At 45.0% G+C, this 18,059-nt stretch overlaps 1 protein-coding gene across 6 annotated transcripts in view; it reads right to left on the bottom strand.

Moving 5' to 3' along the window:
* The window catches only part of USP24 (ubiquitin specific peptidase 24), a 111,774-nt gene that overhangs the window by 6,100 nt on the left and 87,615 nt on the right, over window positions 1-18,059 (bottom strand). For 3 of the 6 annotated variants that reach the window (XM_073357590.1, XM_073357594.1, XM_073357592.1), the window contains 11 exons: window positions 16,598-16,714; window positions 15,929-16,021; window positions 15,499-15,601; window positions 14,380-14,501; window positions 13,905-14,018; window positions 13,548-13,613; window positions 10,409-10,475; window positions 3,171-3,249; window positions 2,327-2,402; window positions 501-587; window positions 55-165 (listed from right to left, as the gene is read on the bottom strand). In XM_073357590.1, coding sequence (XP_073213691.1) covers window positions 55-165; window positions 501-587; window positions 2,327-2,402; window positions 3,171-3,249; window positions 10,409-10,475; window positions 13,548-13,613; window positions 13,905-14,018; window positions 14,380-14,501; window positions 15,499-15,601; window positions 15,929-16,021; window positions 16,598-16,714 — 1,035 coding nt within the window. Of the gene's footprint in view, window positions 1-54; window positions 166-500; window positions 588-2,326; window positions 2,403-3,168; window positions 3,250-8,958; window positions 9,058-10,408; window positions 10,476-13,547; window positions 13,614-13,904; window positions 14,019-14,379; window positions 14,502-15,498; window positions 15,602-15,928; window positions 16,022-16,597; window positions 16,715-16,997; window positions 17,112-18,059 lie in introns of those variants that run through there. The other 3 variants (XM_073357591.1, XR_012160474.1, XM_073357595.1) reach the window with 3 other exon arrangements.

Below are 18,059 nucleotides of genomic sequence, written 5' to 3'. Positions count from 1 at the left end.
CATCATTCATAATGCATTCTTCACACGAGACTGGATTATGATTGTTTTTTTTACCTGTTGTAGATATCTGTCTCCATTCTCATTGGCTGGACTACTCTCTGATCCATTACTGCTTCCTGATTGATCTTTCTCATTCAACAGGGCTGTGGCATAGGCCAGCGTGTCCTAGGGTAGGATGGAAATTCAGGAGGTTAGATGCCAAGAAGGCCATATACCCCATCCATTCAATGACTGTAATTAAAAACTCAACATCTGCTAATATTTATCATATGCTAATGGACCTGCCATAGTTTGGCAGGAAGTAACTGAGGTAACCACGTGGATTCACTTAAGCGTGCCCACTGTAGCCAGGAACAGACTTAAGATCCAACCCCCACGAGAAGAATGCACTTAAGTACATCTGTCTGTAGTAAGATGCCAAGAAAAGGGCCACTCAGTGCGGAGTAGGAAAGGGAAACGAAAACAACACACACACTACCTCTTGTGATTACAACACGTACCTGTGCCGAAATCGTGCGCTGGAAGGTTTTTGCCGTGGATGTTTCATTGGACACATTACTCTGTGGAGCCCAATAGTGTTCGGACATCTAAATAAAAACCAAAGTCAAAATTAACCCTGAGCAGCAGAAACACATGACATGCCTAAGGCCTTGCTTGTCTATTCCACAGCAGGATGGGCCAAAAGTCTGTGTCAAGGTTCCCCAAATCCGTGGCATACCTGTGCAGCACACTGGAGAGCCTGTGTCAGCATCAATGAAACATTCCTATTTAATTAATGAAAAGGCTCCAAAGCCAAGATGAATAATATCAGTACAATAACACTGCTCTATTTTTATAGCAAATTTAATTTCATGCCTGTTACCACATGTTCAATTTTCAGTGTGGTGCGGTTTTTGCATTGGCAACACAACTGCCTTGTAAAAGCTGTCAGAGAAAGATGGAGGTTTTTGCAGCTGGAGAGTCTGGGATTGTGGGACAGCAAAGATACCCCATTCAGCGCTCGCAGAGAGACCGGGGCCTAATCTGGGCTGCAGAAGCAGAACATGGACTGGTTCTACTGAACTTCACACTTAAGTGTCTTTGAGTACTGGAGAGCCACCGCCGGGCCTGCATTAGCTGGGAGCAAATGGGAACTAGAGTTCCTAGCCATGGCAGTGGGAATTGAGAGGAAAGTGGTGTCTGTTTAACACATACATTTTTCTGTGTTCAACCGCAATGGGTTGCAAGAAATCTCCTGTGGAAGGTGGCTATTTGGACCAGCATGCTGGCAAGGGAAGGTCTCCATACTGGATTTTCTACATTCAGCTTCAGCCTCTGAAAGCTTCCAAAGTTGGCTTTCTTCATGGGGAGGGATATGAGTCAGGAGGATCATCACTGATTTAAAAAATATTCTGATTTATAAAAACTATGTACGAGTTTTCTTTACTGGTACCTATGTGTACATTTGTGCGTACACAAACCTTTCTATTTTAAAGTAAGGAGCCAAATAAAGTGCCTTTTCCAAATGTATCTGTTTAGCCATGTCATAATAATACTTGACATTCCAGGAAAAACTTGCACTCTGTCATAATAATGATCACTGAAACCAAGGTGAAACTCATGCCTATCCCAAAAATACGGCAAGGGGAGATTTGAGCTTATAATTAGAGCTGGGTGAATGACTGATTTTTCATTTTGGCCAACAAACCCAAAAAATCAGGGACAACATCCAGGTCAGTTCAGAAAATGTTTTGGTTTTCCTGATTCGGGAAGAGAGAAGATCTGAATCCACATCTCCTACCTCCCAGGTGAGTCCCTCAATTACTAGGCAACAGTCTCTCTCACTCTCTCTTTAGTCCAATGAATATTTATAGATTTATACAAAGTGGAATTGTGGAGATTGACAACAGAATAGCCTAGTGCCCATTGGTTAGGGCACTCACCTGCTCCAATGAATATTTACGAATTTATACAAAATGGAAACTTTCAACAGGAGAGACAGAGAGCAATCTACCACAGAATAACCAAGGGAGGGAGGAAGATCTGTGTTCAAGTCCCACATGTGAATCCCTGGTCTGGAACAGGGTCTCCCACATCCCAGGCAAGTGCCCTAACTAGTGGAATAAGAGTTTTAAATGGGAGGACAGACACACAGACAGTTTTCTGAAGCTGATTGTGAAAACCTTTCCCCAGCCTCAACTATTGGGAAATTCGTGAATAGTTTTGGGCCAACAAAAATTAAATTAAAAAAAAATGTCACCTAAATCAACTTATAATAGAAGTCTGGCTGCAAATGTAACAGGGAAGAGAAGACAGTCTCTCCATAATATTGCCACAGTCAAATTACCTTCTTCTGTAGCCACTGTACAGCCCAGCTCCAATGATGAGAATTCTCCTTGAAATAATCTTTAGCAGCAGGGCACCTTGGAAATTGAGAGCATATTTATTATCCACAATGAAGGCAGTCCTTTCTGTTAAATCTGAAATTTAAAGACCGCTCTTCCTTAACACATATTACAAGATCCCAGTCATTGTCTTCTCTACATGTCGTTATTGCAAACACAATGTTTTCTTTTTTTTTTTTGAAGATAAATGCTATAAAAATTAATTGGCTTAGTGATAGCAAAAATGTATATTACATATACACAAATAAAGTTGAATGAAATTTACATCAGATAGTCCATTATGGGTAAAGATGAGCCAAAACCATATACTTTAAACCTTTAATTATTAATATAATACATGATTAGATTTAAAAACTCAAACATTTTGAAATAAAAGATCTGAAATCCTTCCGAGTATTTATCTGCCAGAAACCTGCATTTCTCACGCAAGAACTGACAAATACAGAATGCAGCTCTCCTGCTTTGGCTTTAGATGTTGGTATTATCAGCTGTGGCAGGAGAAATCCAACTCAGCCGCTAGTAGGTTTAAAAAAAAACAACCCCCCCCACACAACTTCAATCCATCTCTAAGGAACCTAGCACCTCATTTTCAAACTTCTAAGTAGACTTCAAGAGCAGGTCCTTGAACTTCAACTGCGTTACAGTAACCCAGCCGACAGGTGACAAAGGGGTAGGCGACAGCATCCATATGAGCAACAGGAAGGTTTGTGACAGGCTGAAGATTTGTGAGGTGGTTACTACGGAGAGTTTAACAGGAACTTTTCACTTTCTTTTACCATTACTTACTTCTGAGCAAGAGTAACAAGGAACTTGACACACTGATAGCAACGACTGCTGTCCACATGATTACTATGGTGCATCAAGGCTGGAATGAGAAAAAAACAGTTACCTACCTCTTCGTAACTGTTGTTCGTAGAGATGTGTTGCTCATGTCCATTCCATTCTAGGTGTGCGTGCGCCCACATGCGCGGTTGTTGGAGATTTTTGCCTTAGAGGTATTTGTAGGGCCAGCTGTGGTGCCCTCTTGAGTGCCGTGCTCATGCATCAGTATATCAGGGGCCAGCAGCTCTATGTGCTCTCACTTCCTTTTTGCCAGCAACTCTGACAGGGCAGGAGGGTGGTAATGGAATGGACATGAGCAACACATCTCGAAGAACAGTTACGAAAGGTAGGTAACCATTTTTTATTCTTCGAGTGCTCGCTCATGTTGATTCCATTCTAGGTGACTCACAAGCAGTAAGTATCAATGGAGGTGGGCTCAGTGTTCACGATCTTGCAGCACTGCTCTGCCAAAGCCAGTATCATCTCAAGATTGCTGGGTAAGTCTATAATGAGATGCAAACATTTGGACAGAAGACCAGGTAGAGTCCCTACAGATCTCTTGGACTGATACCTGTGCCAGGAAGGCCGCTGACCACGCTTGTGCCCTAGTCGAGTGTGCTGTCATGATCGCGGGTGAAGACACCTTCGCCTGCTCATAGCAGTTAACGGATGCAGGCTGTGATCTAGGACAAAATCCTCTGAGCAGACACTGGGTGACCTTTCATTCTGTCTGCCACTGCAACGAACAACTGCACTGACATAGGGAACGGCTTTGTTTTATCTGTGTAGAAGTCCAGCGCCCTCCCGACGTCCAGAGTGCGTAGCCTGCGCTCCTCCTGTGACACATGAGCCTTTGGAAAGAAGACTGATAAGTATATATCCTGGCCAGTCAAACTGGGAAACGACCTTGGGCAGAAATGCTGGGTGTGGTCACACCTGGACCATATCCTTGTAGACCACCATATAGGTTGGCTCCAGAGTAAGCACCCTGATCTTGGACACACTGCGGGCCGATGTTATCGTGACCAGGAACGAGACCTTCCAGGAGAGAAGCAGGAGACAGCAGGAAGCCAGCAGCTCAAATGGAAACCCCATGGTCTCGACAGCATGAGATTCAGGTCCCAGGGAGGGGATGGGATCCTGGACGTGATGGTAGAGACACTGCAGACCTTTCAAAAACTGTGCCGTCATGTCGTGAGCCAAGATCAACCTGCCTTGGAACGAAGGATAGAAAGCCGAGATAGCGGCCAGGTGGACTTTGATCAATGACAAGGACAAATCTTGGAGTCTGAGGTGCAACAGATAATCCAGGATCTCCTGCAACGAGGCCTGCTCAGCCTGAATATGCTGTTCCAAGGTCCAGAACATGAATCTTTTCCATTTGACCAGTTAAGTTGCTCTGATGGAGGATTTCCTGCTATCCAGAAAGACCTGTTGGACAAGGGCCAAGCATGCCCGTTCTCCTGCACTTAGCCATGCAGTAGCCAAGCTGTCAAGTGCAGCACTGCACCGGTTTGGATGCAAAAGGCTGCTGTGGTTCTGTGACAGCAGATCCGGCCAGAGGGGCAGCTGCAGCGGCGTGGCTACTGAAAAGCTCAGCAACATGTCGAACCTGTGCTTGCGAGGCCACGCGGGGACTATTAGGATAACTTTCACCCTGTCTTGCCTGACCTTCACAAGGACTCTGTGAATCAGTGGCACTGGTGAGAAGACATACATCAGCGCCCCCGACCACAGAATGAGGAAGGCATCTGATAGGGAGCCTCTGTCCATTCCCTGAATCGAACAGAACATGCATCATTTTCTGTTCTGCCTGGATGCAAACTAGTCCTCCCGGGGAGTCCCTCACCTCTGGAAGATTATAGTGACCACCTCCGATTGGAGCGACCACTCATGGCGAGAGGAGAAAGTGTTGCTGAGGTGATCTGCTAAGATGTTCCTGGTCCCAGGCAGGTATGCGGCTATCAGATGAATGGCATGCCACACAAAAATCCCCAAAGCGGAGAGCTTCTTGATAAAGGGCCAAAGACCTGGCACCACCCTACCGGTTGATGTAATACATCATGGTGCTGTTGTCCAACAGGACCTGCACAACCTTGCCATTCAGGTGGGACAAGAAAGCCTGTCAGGCCAGGCAAATTACTCTGAGCTACCTGACGTTCATGTGGAAGGCCAGATCGTCCCACAACCAGCAGCCTTGGGTGCTCAGCTCACCTAGGTGGGCTCCCCAGCCCAGGCCCGAAGCATTGGAGACCAGGATCAGCGATGGGTATGGGATCACGAAGGGGACTTCTTCCAACACCGACCTGGGGTCCAACCACCAATTCAGGGACAACCTGATGTGGTCTGGCACCCTGACTACCCAGTCCAGGTCATGCCTGCTGGGAATGTAGACCGATGCCAGCCATGCTTGCAGGGGCCGGAGATGGAGCCGAGCATGGCTGACCATGTATGTACATGCGGCTATGTGGCCCAACAGCTGCAGGCAGGTGTGAGCCTGGGTGAGCGGGTGGTTCTTTAGATGGGAGATCAGGTCTGACATGGCCTGAAAATGTGCTTCTGGAAGGCAGGCTCTGGCTCATGTGGTTTTGAGAACTGCCCCAATTAACTCTATTCTCTGGATGGGCATTAAGGTGGATTTTCTCTCGTTTATTAACAGGCCCAGGTCACGGCAAGTGGAACGCACAAGATTGAGACTCCACTACACTTGCTCCCGAGACCTGCCCTTGATGAACCAGTTGTCGAGATACGAGAAGACCCGGTCGCCTCAATGTCTCAGGTAAGCGGCCACTGGCTCCATACATTTTGTAAACACCATGGGGACTGGCGAGAGGCCAAAGGGCAGCGCTGTGAATTGAAAATGGTGCCCGCCCACTATGAAATGGAGGAAGTGTCTGTGACCTGGAAATATGGAAATAAGTGTCCTTTAAGTCGAGGACAGTGTACCACTCTCTCAGATCCAGGGAGGGGATGATGGAGGCCATGCAAAACTTCAACTTTTTGAGAGACCTTGTTGAGGAGACGCAGGTCCAGGATGGGTCTGAGGTTCCCTTTTGCCTTCAGAATTAGGAAGTAGTGGGAATAGAACTCTTTTCCTTTCATGTCCTGAGGGACCTCCTCCACCACCTCCAGGTGCAGGAGGTTCTCAACCTCTTGAACGAGGAGTTGCTCATGAGAAGGGTCCCTGAAGAAGGATGGGAAAGAAGAGGGGGGGGAAGGGGGGGCGGCCGAAAATTGCAGGGTATAGCACCAAGATATTATGTCCAGCACCCAGCGGTCTGAGGTGACCTACAACCAGGCTGAACGGTAGGGATGAAGACATTTGAGGAAAGAACAGGGTGGATCTGGGGAATTGACTGGGGCATCGCTCTCGACTGCACCCTCAAAATGAGCACTTCTGGCCCCAAGATGCTTTGCCGGGCCAGGCTGTGTGGGAATACGAAGGCTGGAAACAACTAAAGCTCATGTGTCTACCCATTCTCTCAGCAGACCCCTGACGAGGCTGCCCAGGCCTTGGCGGCAGGAGCAGCTGGAACTGCTTCTGTGAAGACTGTGGTGTATGCATGCCCACCAAGCGAAGGGTGGCCTGAGTGTCCTTCAACCCATGCAGCCTTGCATCTGTTTGTTCAGAGAAGAGACCATTCCCATCGAAGAGGAGGTCCTGGATCAAGTTCTGCATCTCTTGGGACAGGCCGGGGGTCTGATGCCAGGAGCTGTGCCTCATAACCAATGCCGACGCGACCACTCTAACCGCTGAGTCCACTGCATCCTATGCCATTTGGAGGGAGCAACTAGCCGCCAAGGTGCCTTCCTCCACCAGAGTGCCAAATTCTTGGGCCAAACCCTGTGGGAAGGACTCGAACGTATGGAGGGCGTCCCATAACTTAAAACTGTACTTGCCCAAGAGGGCCTGATGGTTTGCCACCCAGAATAGCAGGCTGGCAGTGGAATAAATTTTCCTCTCAAAAAGGTCCAGTCTTTTGGCCTCTTTATTTCTGGGAGTTGAGCTGGTGTGCCCCTGCTTGTCTTTTTCGTTGGCCACAGAGACAACCAGCGAGCCCAGAGGTGGGTGGGTATAAAGGTACTTGAACCCTTTGGCCGGGATAAAGTACTTCTTTACGCCCCTTCTGGAGATGAGGAGGATGGAAAATGGGGTTTGTCAGAGGGTCTTGGCAATTTTGAGGACCCCGTCATGCACTGGTAGTGCAACACGGGCCGGAATAGAGGCTAAGAGGATGTTGAACAAGGTGTCCGCCTGCTTGGCTATCTCCTCCACCTCTAGGCCCAAGTTCTCGGCCACCCATTGAAAGAGGGCCTGGTGTTCTTTAAAGTTGTCAGGCGTGCTAGCCCTCGAGAGTCCCGTGACCTGCCTTGTCTGGGGATGAAGAGATGACTGTACCACTGGGTGAGGCCCCGGGGCATCATCCCCCATGGGGGAAGGAGGTTTAGGGGTGGGTGCAGTCTCCTCTACCCAAACCTCTGAGTGTGACTGATGAACAGAGTTTGGTGCCGCCAACTGTTGCTCCAAGGCAGCGGCTGAGGAGTGGTGCGAAAGGGGCATCATCATGACTGGCATGTCCCATGCACTCCAATAAGGCCACTGCGCTGGCCACTGGCAGTGCTGCCAAGGTGGCGTAGGCAGAAGCCTCTGCTCTCTTGGCACTGTGAGAGCTTGGGAAGGTGTTGATGCAGTCAGGAGTTTGGGTCCCCTGCTGATTCCAGAAGTCGGTGGTGGATCCTTTGGGGCTAAGGGCCCCGACCGGGGAGGCATGTCCACGTGGCTCTGGAGTGGCAGGGCAGCCCGAACTGGGTCCTTTGCCTGATGGCCTTTTTTTTTTTTCCTTTCTGGGCACCAGCGACGGGGAATGGTGCTGGGTGGAGCCTGGTGCTGGGGGTTCACTGCGCACTGAGGCCAAGGTACTAGGCAAGTCTTGGCAGGATGGCTCGGAATCCAGACAAAGGACAGCCTCCATGAGGAAAGCCTGCAAATGAATATCCTGCTCTGAGTCCTGGGTCAAAAATTTTTCAAAATATGACACTTGTCCTTCACGTGTGATTCCCCCAAGCACTTGAGGCAGCTGCTGTGGGGGTCACTTACAGGCATAGGCCTGTTACAGTCCACGCAGGGCTTAAACCTGAGAGACCGGGGCATGCCCTGCCTGGGGCGAAGTCCCCGCTGGGACTCTAACTTCTAACTACACTTTACTACTACTTAAACTATTTACAAAGCCCTAAGGCTCTAAGTCAGAAGAGACGAAATCGCTAGCTCTTGCTATGCAAGGAAAGGAGCTTCGACTAATCACCACGGGTGGTAAGAAGGAACTGAGAGAACATAGGGCCGGCAGGGCCTGGTATACTGACGCATGAGCTTGGCACTCAAGGGGGCGCCACAGCTGACCCTATGGATACCGCCAAGGCAAACATCTCTGACTACTGCGCACGTGGGCACAGGCCCACCTAGAATGGAACTGACATGAGCAAGCACTCGAAAAAGAACAGAAATATTTAAAACATAATTCACACACAGTTTTGCGATACAAACAGCTACAAATTGGATTGAAAACATCAGGCTAAAGTAAAAAAACTACCAGTATCCTATAATTTATTAGAGCTTTCAGAAATGTTAGACATTTATTAAATATTCATGCTAACAGTACTAATTCTGCTCAAGATTCTCTTACAGTTTATCTGAACCTTCCTTTTTGTCTAACCTAGATCAAAGTAAAACTGCAGGCAATTTTATGCACTGTACCTGGATTTCACACCGCAGTTTACAGACAAGCTGTAAATCTCTGGTAATACCGTTATCTTCCTCTTATCCATCCTACCACAGATTTTTACATGGTTCCATCTACTAGGAAGCAAATTAATGATCAAAGCCAGGATAAAGGACCCAGCTCACCAACTTCCAACTGGAGCTAAAACTTCTAAAGCAATTATCAGAGGGGTAGCCCTGTTAGTCTTTATCCACAAAAACAACCAGGAGTCCAATGGCACCTTAAAGACTAACGGATTTATTTGGGCATAAGCTTTCGTGGGTAAAAAAAACTCCATGCATCTGAAGAAGTGGGTTTTTTACCCACGAAAGCTTATGCCCAAATAAATCTGTTAGCCTTTAAGGTGCCACCACCTTAAAGGGGTTGGGAAGGGCTCAGCAACTTGCTGACTGGAGAGAGCTTTTGGTAATACCATTATCAGAAGGGGGCAGCACACATTAGAACCAAATCCTGGGATGGGGCTGTATGTGTGTGTGTGTGTGTGTGTGTGTCATACTCCACACAGTAAGAGAAGGTTCTACTATCATTCCATATGAGGTTAGGGCTGCTGTCCCCCTTCCCCCCGCCCCTGAACTTTACCTTCCAGGTCAGAGAAGCTTTGGGGGAAAAGAACCTCAACTCACGGGGTAGGGGGAAAAAAAAAGCTTAGCTATGGAGAACCTGCATTTGGACACCAGCCCTCTGATACAGTAGGATCAAAGCACCTGGAGATGACCTATGGCCTGAATACAGGCTTACACTCTTTTTAAAGACAGGAGGCATGCATCCAGTCCTTGGTAAGATTATTGAATCAGAACAGGGATCATCACATTCATAAGGGAGGAAGACTGGAGGAGGCAGCAAAAATACTAAGATGTGTAAGGAGGAGACTCTCTCAAGGAATCTGTTTTGCAACTGGGTTGAAAGTCAACCAGCAAACTGAGAGAAATTCCCATCTCTTCCACTTACTTCACATTTTCTTCACATCTTTTCCACCCCCCTCCAGGGAAACGCCAAAAATGTTAATATTAGTATATAGGTTGCTTCCTATATACTAACCACTTTTCCTCCTTGTCTCCAGTGCAAGGACTATATTGCAGAATGGGGTTGAGGAGAGGACCTTTATGACAATACTGTATATTTGTGTGTACACCCGCCCCCCCCCAATAGTTTGGGCCTGATCTGAATTTGAACTCTGAATGGCCTTCCCTGATGTACATATGCTCCATCCCTCTATCAGCTCAATGATTTGTTTTGTTTGGGAGAAATAAGAGTCCATTTCCTCTCATCTATCACCACGATATTCTTATGCTCTGCTTTTGGATAACATGTGAAATCAATTCCACTAAGAGGTTCTTCAGTTCAGCAAGGTATAAAAACCAATAGGTTATTTGGACATTTCTCAAAGGAAAGAATGACAACATTTCACACAGTAGGGCTACTTGCCTAGCAATCCATTTTCAGTCTCAAATGCAAATTTGACCCTCTCTACTTGTAAAGGGTCTTCAATAACCTGTGAAGAAAACAAAAAAGGCTGGTAGAACTTAGTGTTATGTGAGAGGTACTTGCAAGATCGTCTCTTCATTATAACCATGGTCTCAAAGGTTCTTCAGATTTTTGTGTTATAAATCAGAATTGTAGGACTGGAAGGGGCCTTGGGAGGTCTTCTAGTCCTGTCGCCTGTACCCAAGATAGGACTAAGTACTATCTAGACCATCCCTGACAGGTGATTGTTTAACCTGCTCTTAAAAATCTCCAGCAACAGAGATTCCACAACCTCACTAGGCAATATATTCCACTGCTTAACTACCCTGACAGTTAGGAAGTTTTTCCTAATGTCCAGCCTAAACCACTCTTGCTGCAACTTAAGCCCATTGCTTCTTGTCCTATCATCAGATGTTAACAATTCTTCTCCCTCCTTCTTGTAACAACCTTTTATGTACTTGAAAACAGTTATGATCCCCTCAGTCTTCTCCAGACTAAACACACCCATTTTTTCAATCTTCCCTCATAGGTCATGTTTTCAAGACATTTAAATCATTTTTGTTGCTCTTCTATGGACTCTCCAATGTGTCCACATCTTTCCCGAAATGTGGGCATGCAGAACTGGACACAATACTCCAGCTGAGACTAATCAACGTGGAGTAGAGCGGAAGAATTACTTCTTGTGTTCTATTTACAACACTCCTGCTAATACATCCCAGAATGACGTTTGCTTTTTTTTGAAACAGTGTTACACTGTTGATTCAAATTTAGCTTGAATGACCCCCAGATCTCTTTCCGCAGTACTTCTTCCTAGGCAGCCATTTCTCATTTTGTATGTGTCCAACTGATTGTTCCTTTCTAAGTGGAGTACTTTGCATTTGTTCTTATTGAATTTCATCCCATTTACTTCAGAACATTTTTCCAGTTTGTCCAGACTATTTTGAATTTTAATCCTACCCTCTAAAGCACTTGTGACCCCTCCCAGCTTAGTATTGTCTGCAAAGCTAATAAGTGTACTCTCTATGCCATTATCTAAATCATTGATGAAGATACTGAACAGAACTGGACACAGAACTGATCTCTGCGGGACCCCACTCGTTATGCTCTTCCAGCTTGACTGTGAACCTCTGATAACTACTCTCCAGGAATGGTTTTCCAACCAGTTATGCACCCACTTTATAGTAGATCCATCTAGGTTGTATTTCCCTAGTTTGTTTATGAGAGGGTCATGCAAGACAGTATCAATAGCTTTACTAAAGTAAAGATATACTACATCTACTGCTTCCCCCCACCGCATCCACAAGGTTTGTTACCCTGTCAAAGAAAGCTATTGGGTTGGTTTGATATGATTTGTTCTTGACAAATCCACGCTGACAACTACTTATCACATTATTATTTTCTAGGTGTTTGCAAACTGACTGCTTAATTATTTGCTCCATTATATTTCCAGGTGCTGAATTTAAGATGACTAGTCTATAATTCCCTGGGTCGTCCTTATTCCCCTTTTTATACGTTGACACTATATTTGTCCTTTTCCAGTCCTCTGGAATCTCTCCTGACCTTCATGAGTTTTCAAAAGATAATTGCTAATGCACAGGTGGGCAAACTCCAGCCTGCGGGACCATCCTGCCCGGCCCCTGAGCTCCCGGCTGGGAAGGCTAGCCCCCGGCCCTTCCCCCGCTGTTTCCCCTCCCCCGCAGCCTCAGCTCGCCATGCCGCCAGAGCTCTGGCCCTCTGCTCCTGCCAGGCAGAGTGGTGGCATGGCTGGCTCTGGCCAGGCAGCGGGGCTGCTAGCTCCTGCTGCTCTGAGCAGCATGGGAAGGGGGCAGGGAGCGGTGGGGTTGGATAAGGGGGCAGGGAATCCCAAGGAGCAGTCAGGGGATAGGGAGGGGTTGGATGGGGCAGAGGTTCTGGGGGGGGGCAGTCAGGGGACAGGGGTGTTGGATAGGCATCAGAGTCCCGGGGGGCCTATCAGGGGTGCGGATAGGGGTCGGGGCACTCAGGAGACAGCAGGGGTTGGATGGGTCTGCGGTTCTGAGGGGGGAAGTCAGGGGGCAGGAAGTGGGAGGGGGCCAGGCTATTTGGGGAGACACAGCATTCCCTACCTGGCCCTCGATGCAGCTTTGCAATCCCGATGTGGCCCACCCCTGCGCTAATGGCTCACTCCTTGAGTGCCCTAGGATGTATTTCATCAGGCCCTGGTGACTTGAAGACCTCTAACTTGCCTAGATATTTTTTAACTTGTTCTTTCCCTATTTTAGCTTTTGATTCTACTTCATTTTCACTGGCATTCATTAAGTTAGATGTTTAATTGCTACTAAACTTTTTTGGTAAAAAACACAAGTAGTCATTTAATACTTCTGCCATTTCCACGTTTTGTTATTGTTCCCCTTCTCCCGCTCCCACCGAGTAATGGGCCTATCCTGTCTTTGGTCTTCCTCTTGCTTCTAATGTATTTGTAGAATGTTTTCTCATTACCCTTTATATCTCTAGCTAATTTAATCTTGTTAGGTGCCTTGGCCTTTCTAATTTTGTCCCTACATACTTGTGTTATTTGTTTACATTCATCCTTTGTAATCTGACCTAGTTTCCACTTTTTGTAGGACTCTTTTTGAGTTTCAGATCATTGAAGAGCTCCTGGTTAAGCCGGGATGGTCTCTTGCCATACTTCTGCTCTTTCCCATGCAGTGGGATAGTTTGCTCTTGTGCCCTTAATGTCTTTTTGAAAACTGCTAACTCTCTTGAACTGCTTTTCCTCTTAGACTTGCTTCCCATAGGATATTACCCACCAAATCCCTGAATTTGGTAAAGTCTGCCTTCTTGAAATCCATTAAATTTATTGTGCTGTTTTCCCTCCTACCATTCCTTAGAATCATGAACCTGATTCTCTTCAGGTCCAAAACGAAAAAAACAAGACTTGTAGCATTTCACTGACTATTGCAATATTGAGAAAGTAACACAGCTGAAAGTAGGAAAGATTATAGGATGTGTGGGTAAGAACTGTAACCACCATAATAATGCCTTCCTTCAGTTAGGTAGTTAAATGTAATCCATCCTGCTTGGGCAGTGCTTCATATACAAGTCTTTACTCTTCACTTACCAATATCTCATGAAGTAACTGGAATATGTTCTTCAGTTCATGAGGGGGGGCAGTTTCCAGCTGGTTCTGTATGTTAGAAATACAAAATTCATCAGATGGTAGAATACACACCCACATAAATCTGATGTAATTTAATAATAGTTCAAAATATAACATATTTAACATTCCTTGTTTGTAGTTTACAAAAAACTCTTAGAACTATTTATTTGAACCTTAAAACCTAAAGAAAACTCCAAGTAGCTGTACAGACTATACTTAAGATCCCCACAAAAATATTTAAAGCCCTTGGAACACAACCTTAAGTTCAAAGCCTGGAACAGGCCATACGCTGAAAATCTACTTTGATTAGCTTTGTACCTTGATGAAATGTAGCACGGTGAGGGAAAAGTGCTCATTACAAAAGCAGCAGTACACCACCATCTCAATGAGAACGGACAATGATCCAGTTAGCTCCCGGAATGCATGCATCACCTAACGGAGAGATACACATATCATTTCAACACGGGATTTTTTTTAGTATCCTTCAGAAGGGATGTAATTTTGCTTCCTACCCCACGGAGGCCAGGTCAGTCCACCCCCAACAGCATTCCATAACACTGCTGCTTTCCATCTCTGCTAAGCTTGCCTTCAACAGTAATTTGGCTTGCAGCCCACTTATGAGCTATTTTATTGAAATTTCTCAGTGTAAAAAGGCTGAGTTGATATTTTCTGATATGTGTTCCAAAGGCTAAAATTTTCATTTTATATCTCAAGTGTAGTGGTATTTCAAAGAACCAACGTAACACCAGCTTTTAAACACACAAAATGTGGAGACATTTAGCACAATAGCTACCTCCAGTAAGTAAGGCTTCCCCTCAGACAGGAACAACAAGGCTTCCACTTCTTCATGGAGGGACAGAAGTGGACCTGAGGCAGTGGTGCTAAGAGGTGGACGCTGTTTAAAGAGACCAGGAGCTAAAAGAAAAACAGAACACACAACCCACGGATATAACACCGTTCTGCACTTCAAAAACCACCATCATTCTGTGACAACGTTGAGTTTGCTGCAATCTCTGTTGGCAGCAAATAGTTTCCAAGAACCTTCATCTCAAGTGCTGCACCACCTACAATAGGCATCACCACACAATCACTTGAGCACAGAAAATGAACCATTTATTACATTGTCAGCATCCTAGTGACAACTTAATAAAAGTGCTAAAAGGCCACAGCAAACGAGTTTACTTACGTAGGTTAACCTTGGATACTTCTATCAAGTTTTAACACAATCACTACCACCACATTGAAGTGGTGCAACAGAGCTTAACACCTTTCCAGTGCTTTAAAACCTCACTCCCATCTCAGAGTTTGGCAAATTTAACAATCCTGTTCAGTACTGAAACTTTTCTTTCAAATGAGGGAGGGGATGTCTCTCAAGTCCCACTTCAAGCACTGAGGATCCCAACTTTTGTCTTTTCATCGCTTCCACAGCACTTAGCTTAACAGGAGTGTCGTTTTCTGCTGCAGGTGGCTGGATACTTAACTGCTCATTTAACTTTACCTAATAATTAAATATCCTTTTGAAAGGGCTGGAAGGGATATGGAAAATGCAAGCAAAGTACAATGTTGAAAGCTGGTCGTGTCTGTACATGGCCCAGACTGGATTGATATGGCTTAATTCACAGATGCTAGTAAAACTCTCTGCGACATTTGGATGACAGGGTGCTATAAAAATGATATATTCACATATTCCTAGAGTGCCAGCCGTATTTTTAGTTCACCATGGGATCCAAGTATCTCTACATGTACACAGGTGAAAAAAACACGTGGGCTCAACTGTACATCACACACACACACTATTGTTTTCAATGTTCAAGGCAATTTTATTTCCCCAGTGACGACAAGATTAGTTCCCTCCGCCAATGTAAGATCATCTCAGCAAAGTGCCATATAAAAACTGAAAGGTAACTCTTACCCACATTCCTCTGTGAGGAGACATCGGAGTGCAAAACCAGTAGTGCCACAGTATTGTGAAGGAACCCAAACTCCCGAGCTTGTGCTGAACTCCACCTGCGGTTCTGTTTGGCAAAGGAAGGAGCAAAATATACATCACTCCCTACTTACATCGGTAGTAACGCATTCAAAGAAGCTAAGCATCTATAACTTTCTCTTCTCTGGACGCAGTGGAAACTCCCTGTATTACACTCAGGCCATCACAGCTACGAAACATCAATTCATACAGACAAAAGTGGAGTTTAAGCACAGATTTAAAGGAAAATGATAAAATCAGAGGAATGCTCCTTTTTAAACCTCATGAAAGGTCTGTCCTCTGTCTTAACCATATGAAAAAATATGGGAATAGCCAACCTAAGCACACACGACATACATGCCATTTAGGCAGTTACCTGGTTATTTTGCCGGTTGGGGCCAAGGAGAAAGTTGATCATATGCCTTAAAGCAGAATGTTGGAGAAGAAGATTGCTAGCCCTTATACCCTGCTGTCAAAAGACAGAATGCAAAGTTACATTGTTGTACAGATACAGAATGACGTTTTTCAGGAGCAAAAGTAATTTGCTGCATAGACTAGACTCTACATTCCCTATATACGAAGAAAGTGTTTCTCTATCAATAAGCTACACCTTCACATAGCAAGAGCACTGAATAAAGGATGCTTTCTGAAATTCTGCTTTAGTGATTTGTAAGCTTTGTGTGGCTTTAAAACACTAAGAAACCATGCTGTGATGTACAGCCCCATCCTCTCCGCTATTCAGCTTTCCACCGCAAACCTTTCAGCCTATTTCTTTAAATACTGTCAAATTATTATATTTAGACTTAAGCAGCACAGGAAGGGTTTAACATGTATACTTTGCTTGTATTTCTATACTCTTTTGTCCCAATCTAGTGTTCAAAAGTCATGTACTTTACAGAGATAGGAGTTTTACTCATTTGAATTCTGGAAAGTTCTCATTACCACTGTTTTCTTAAATTGGTTCTAGAGTATCCATAACCAGTTCCTTTTCTCGTGTCCTTTTAAAATTAAAATCGTGTGAAAAGTGATTAGTTCATTTAGTTACCTTATGTACAAAGTTGTTGAACAGGAAAAAGTACTGGGCACAGTTTTTACAGTTCTCGGGAACATCTTTATCCAACAGAGCAAGTAGCACCTCCATTACCTGATGCAGACTTTTTAACTGTCAAAAAGTAATATTTAAATTAGAGTGGCAATTGTCTACTGTACAAATCATTCAAAACACCCCCCATCAAGGTTAAGGGCTAGTGACCACCACTGTGTTTATATTCGGATGTACTTATTGTGAGGAGAAAAGTCAAACCAGGATGAAGCATGGTCAAAACCAGCTTTCCCCTTTCAGACAGTAATATGTACATTATGAAAATGAAAGCAAAGTATCAACATTCAGCAGACCTTGCTCAGAGAAATGGAATTTGGCCAGCTGTGTCTCATTGGGCCATTTAGCAGACTTTCCTTATAGGCTTAATTAGACAACTTCCTGAACAGTGGCCCAAAGGGGTAGGAACATCCTCCTCCCCATGAGAGTGTTATCTTAATCCATCACACAGAAGCATTCACTGAAAAAGTCAATATACAAAGTTAGGAAATTAATTCCCGGTGTGAACAGTTGTCTGGCAATTAAGACTAGCTTAAAAGCCCATTGGCAACGAATGGAAATATGCTAGAAGCACAGAACAGTGATCAAAATATCTCAATTTCTCTTACAACTCAAGGACAATTGTATGACAGTAGGTCTAAATTCATCTGCCCCACCCGGAAAAAAAACCAGCACTGTTTTGAAACTACTCCTTGTTTCATAATTTCTTGTGGTTTCTCCCTTGTGGTATTACTAGGGACAGTTGCATGTAAGCAGGAACATTGTGAAAAAGCTCACCTACTGAGACGCTCTCACCCAAAGTTAATCCTCTAATCACCATTGCATCTATATTCACTCCAGCGTGCTATACTATGCTGATGTCAGAGACATCTGACTTCAGATAAGGAAGGGGAAGCAGCTGCAGGTAACTCTTAGATTCTGAATTTGTGAACCACTCTTGGTAATATCAAAAGAGAATAAATCAAAACATGACAAAGAATGATTTCCAAACAAATTTTTCAAAAATTTTTTGTGGGGTCAGCTTCTCTTTGAGACAACAAACCTGAATGTTATTTATATATTTTTACAGGAAATATTGTGTTTTAACTAAACTTGAGCCCTTAAAATTGATTGATTGGCGATCCCTTGATTTCAAGGATGATCTCTACCATGGATTTACATATAGGTCCGATCCTGGAACCGCAAATCCGCCCGCAGTAGGTACAGACATTTTGTGGCAGGCCAGCGGCCTGCTGGGAGCAAGTTATTACTTTTTCCTTCCTCCTCTCTCTCTTTTCAGCTTTGAGGGTAAGGCACTTCTCCTCTAATCGGGCCACTGCCTGATGGAAGATACGACACCACTGGCATCGGTTGGTGGCTTGCTCTTCCCAGCTTGTGATGTCCACATCAGTTTTCTAAAGACATATTC

This window comes from Lepidochelys kempii, chromosome 8, assembly GCF_965140265.1.
Source record: "Lepidochelys kempii isolate rLepKem1 chromosome 8, rLepKem1.hap2, whole genome shotgun sequence".
Taxonomy (NCBI): domain Eukaryota; kingdom Metazoa; phylum Chordata; order Testudines; family Cheloniidae; genus Lepidochelys; species Lepidochelys kempii.
Note: the sequence above shows the minus strand (reverse complement) of the source record. Positions and strands in the feature narration are given on the sequence as shown.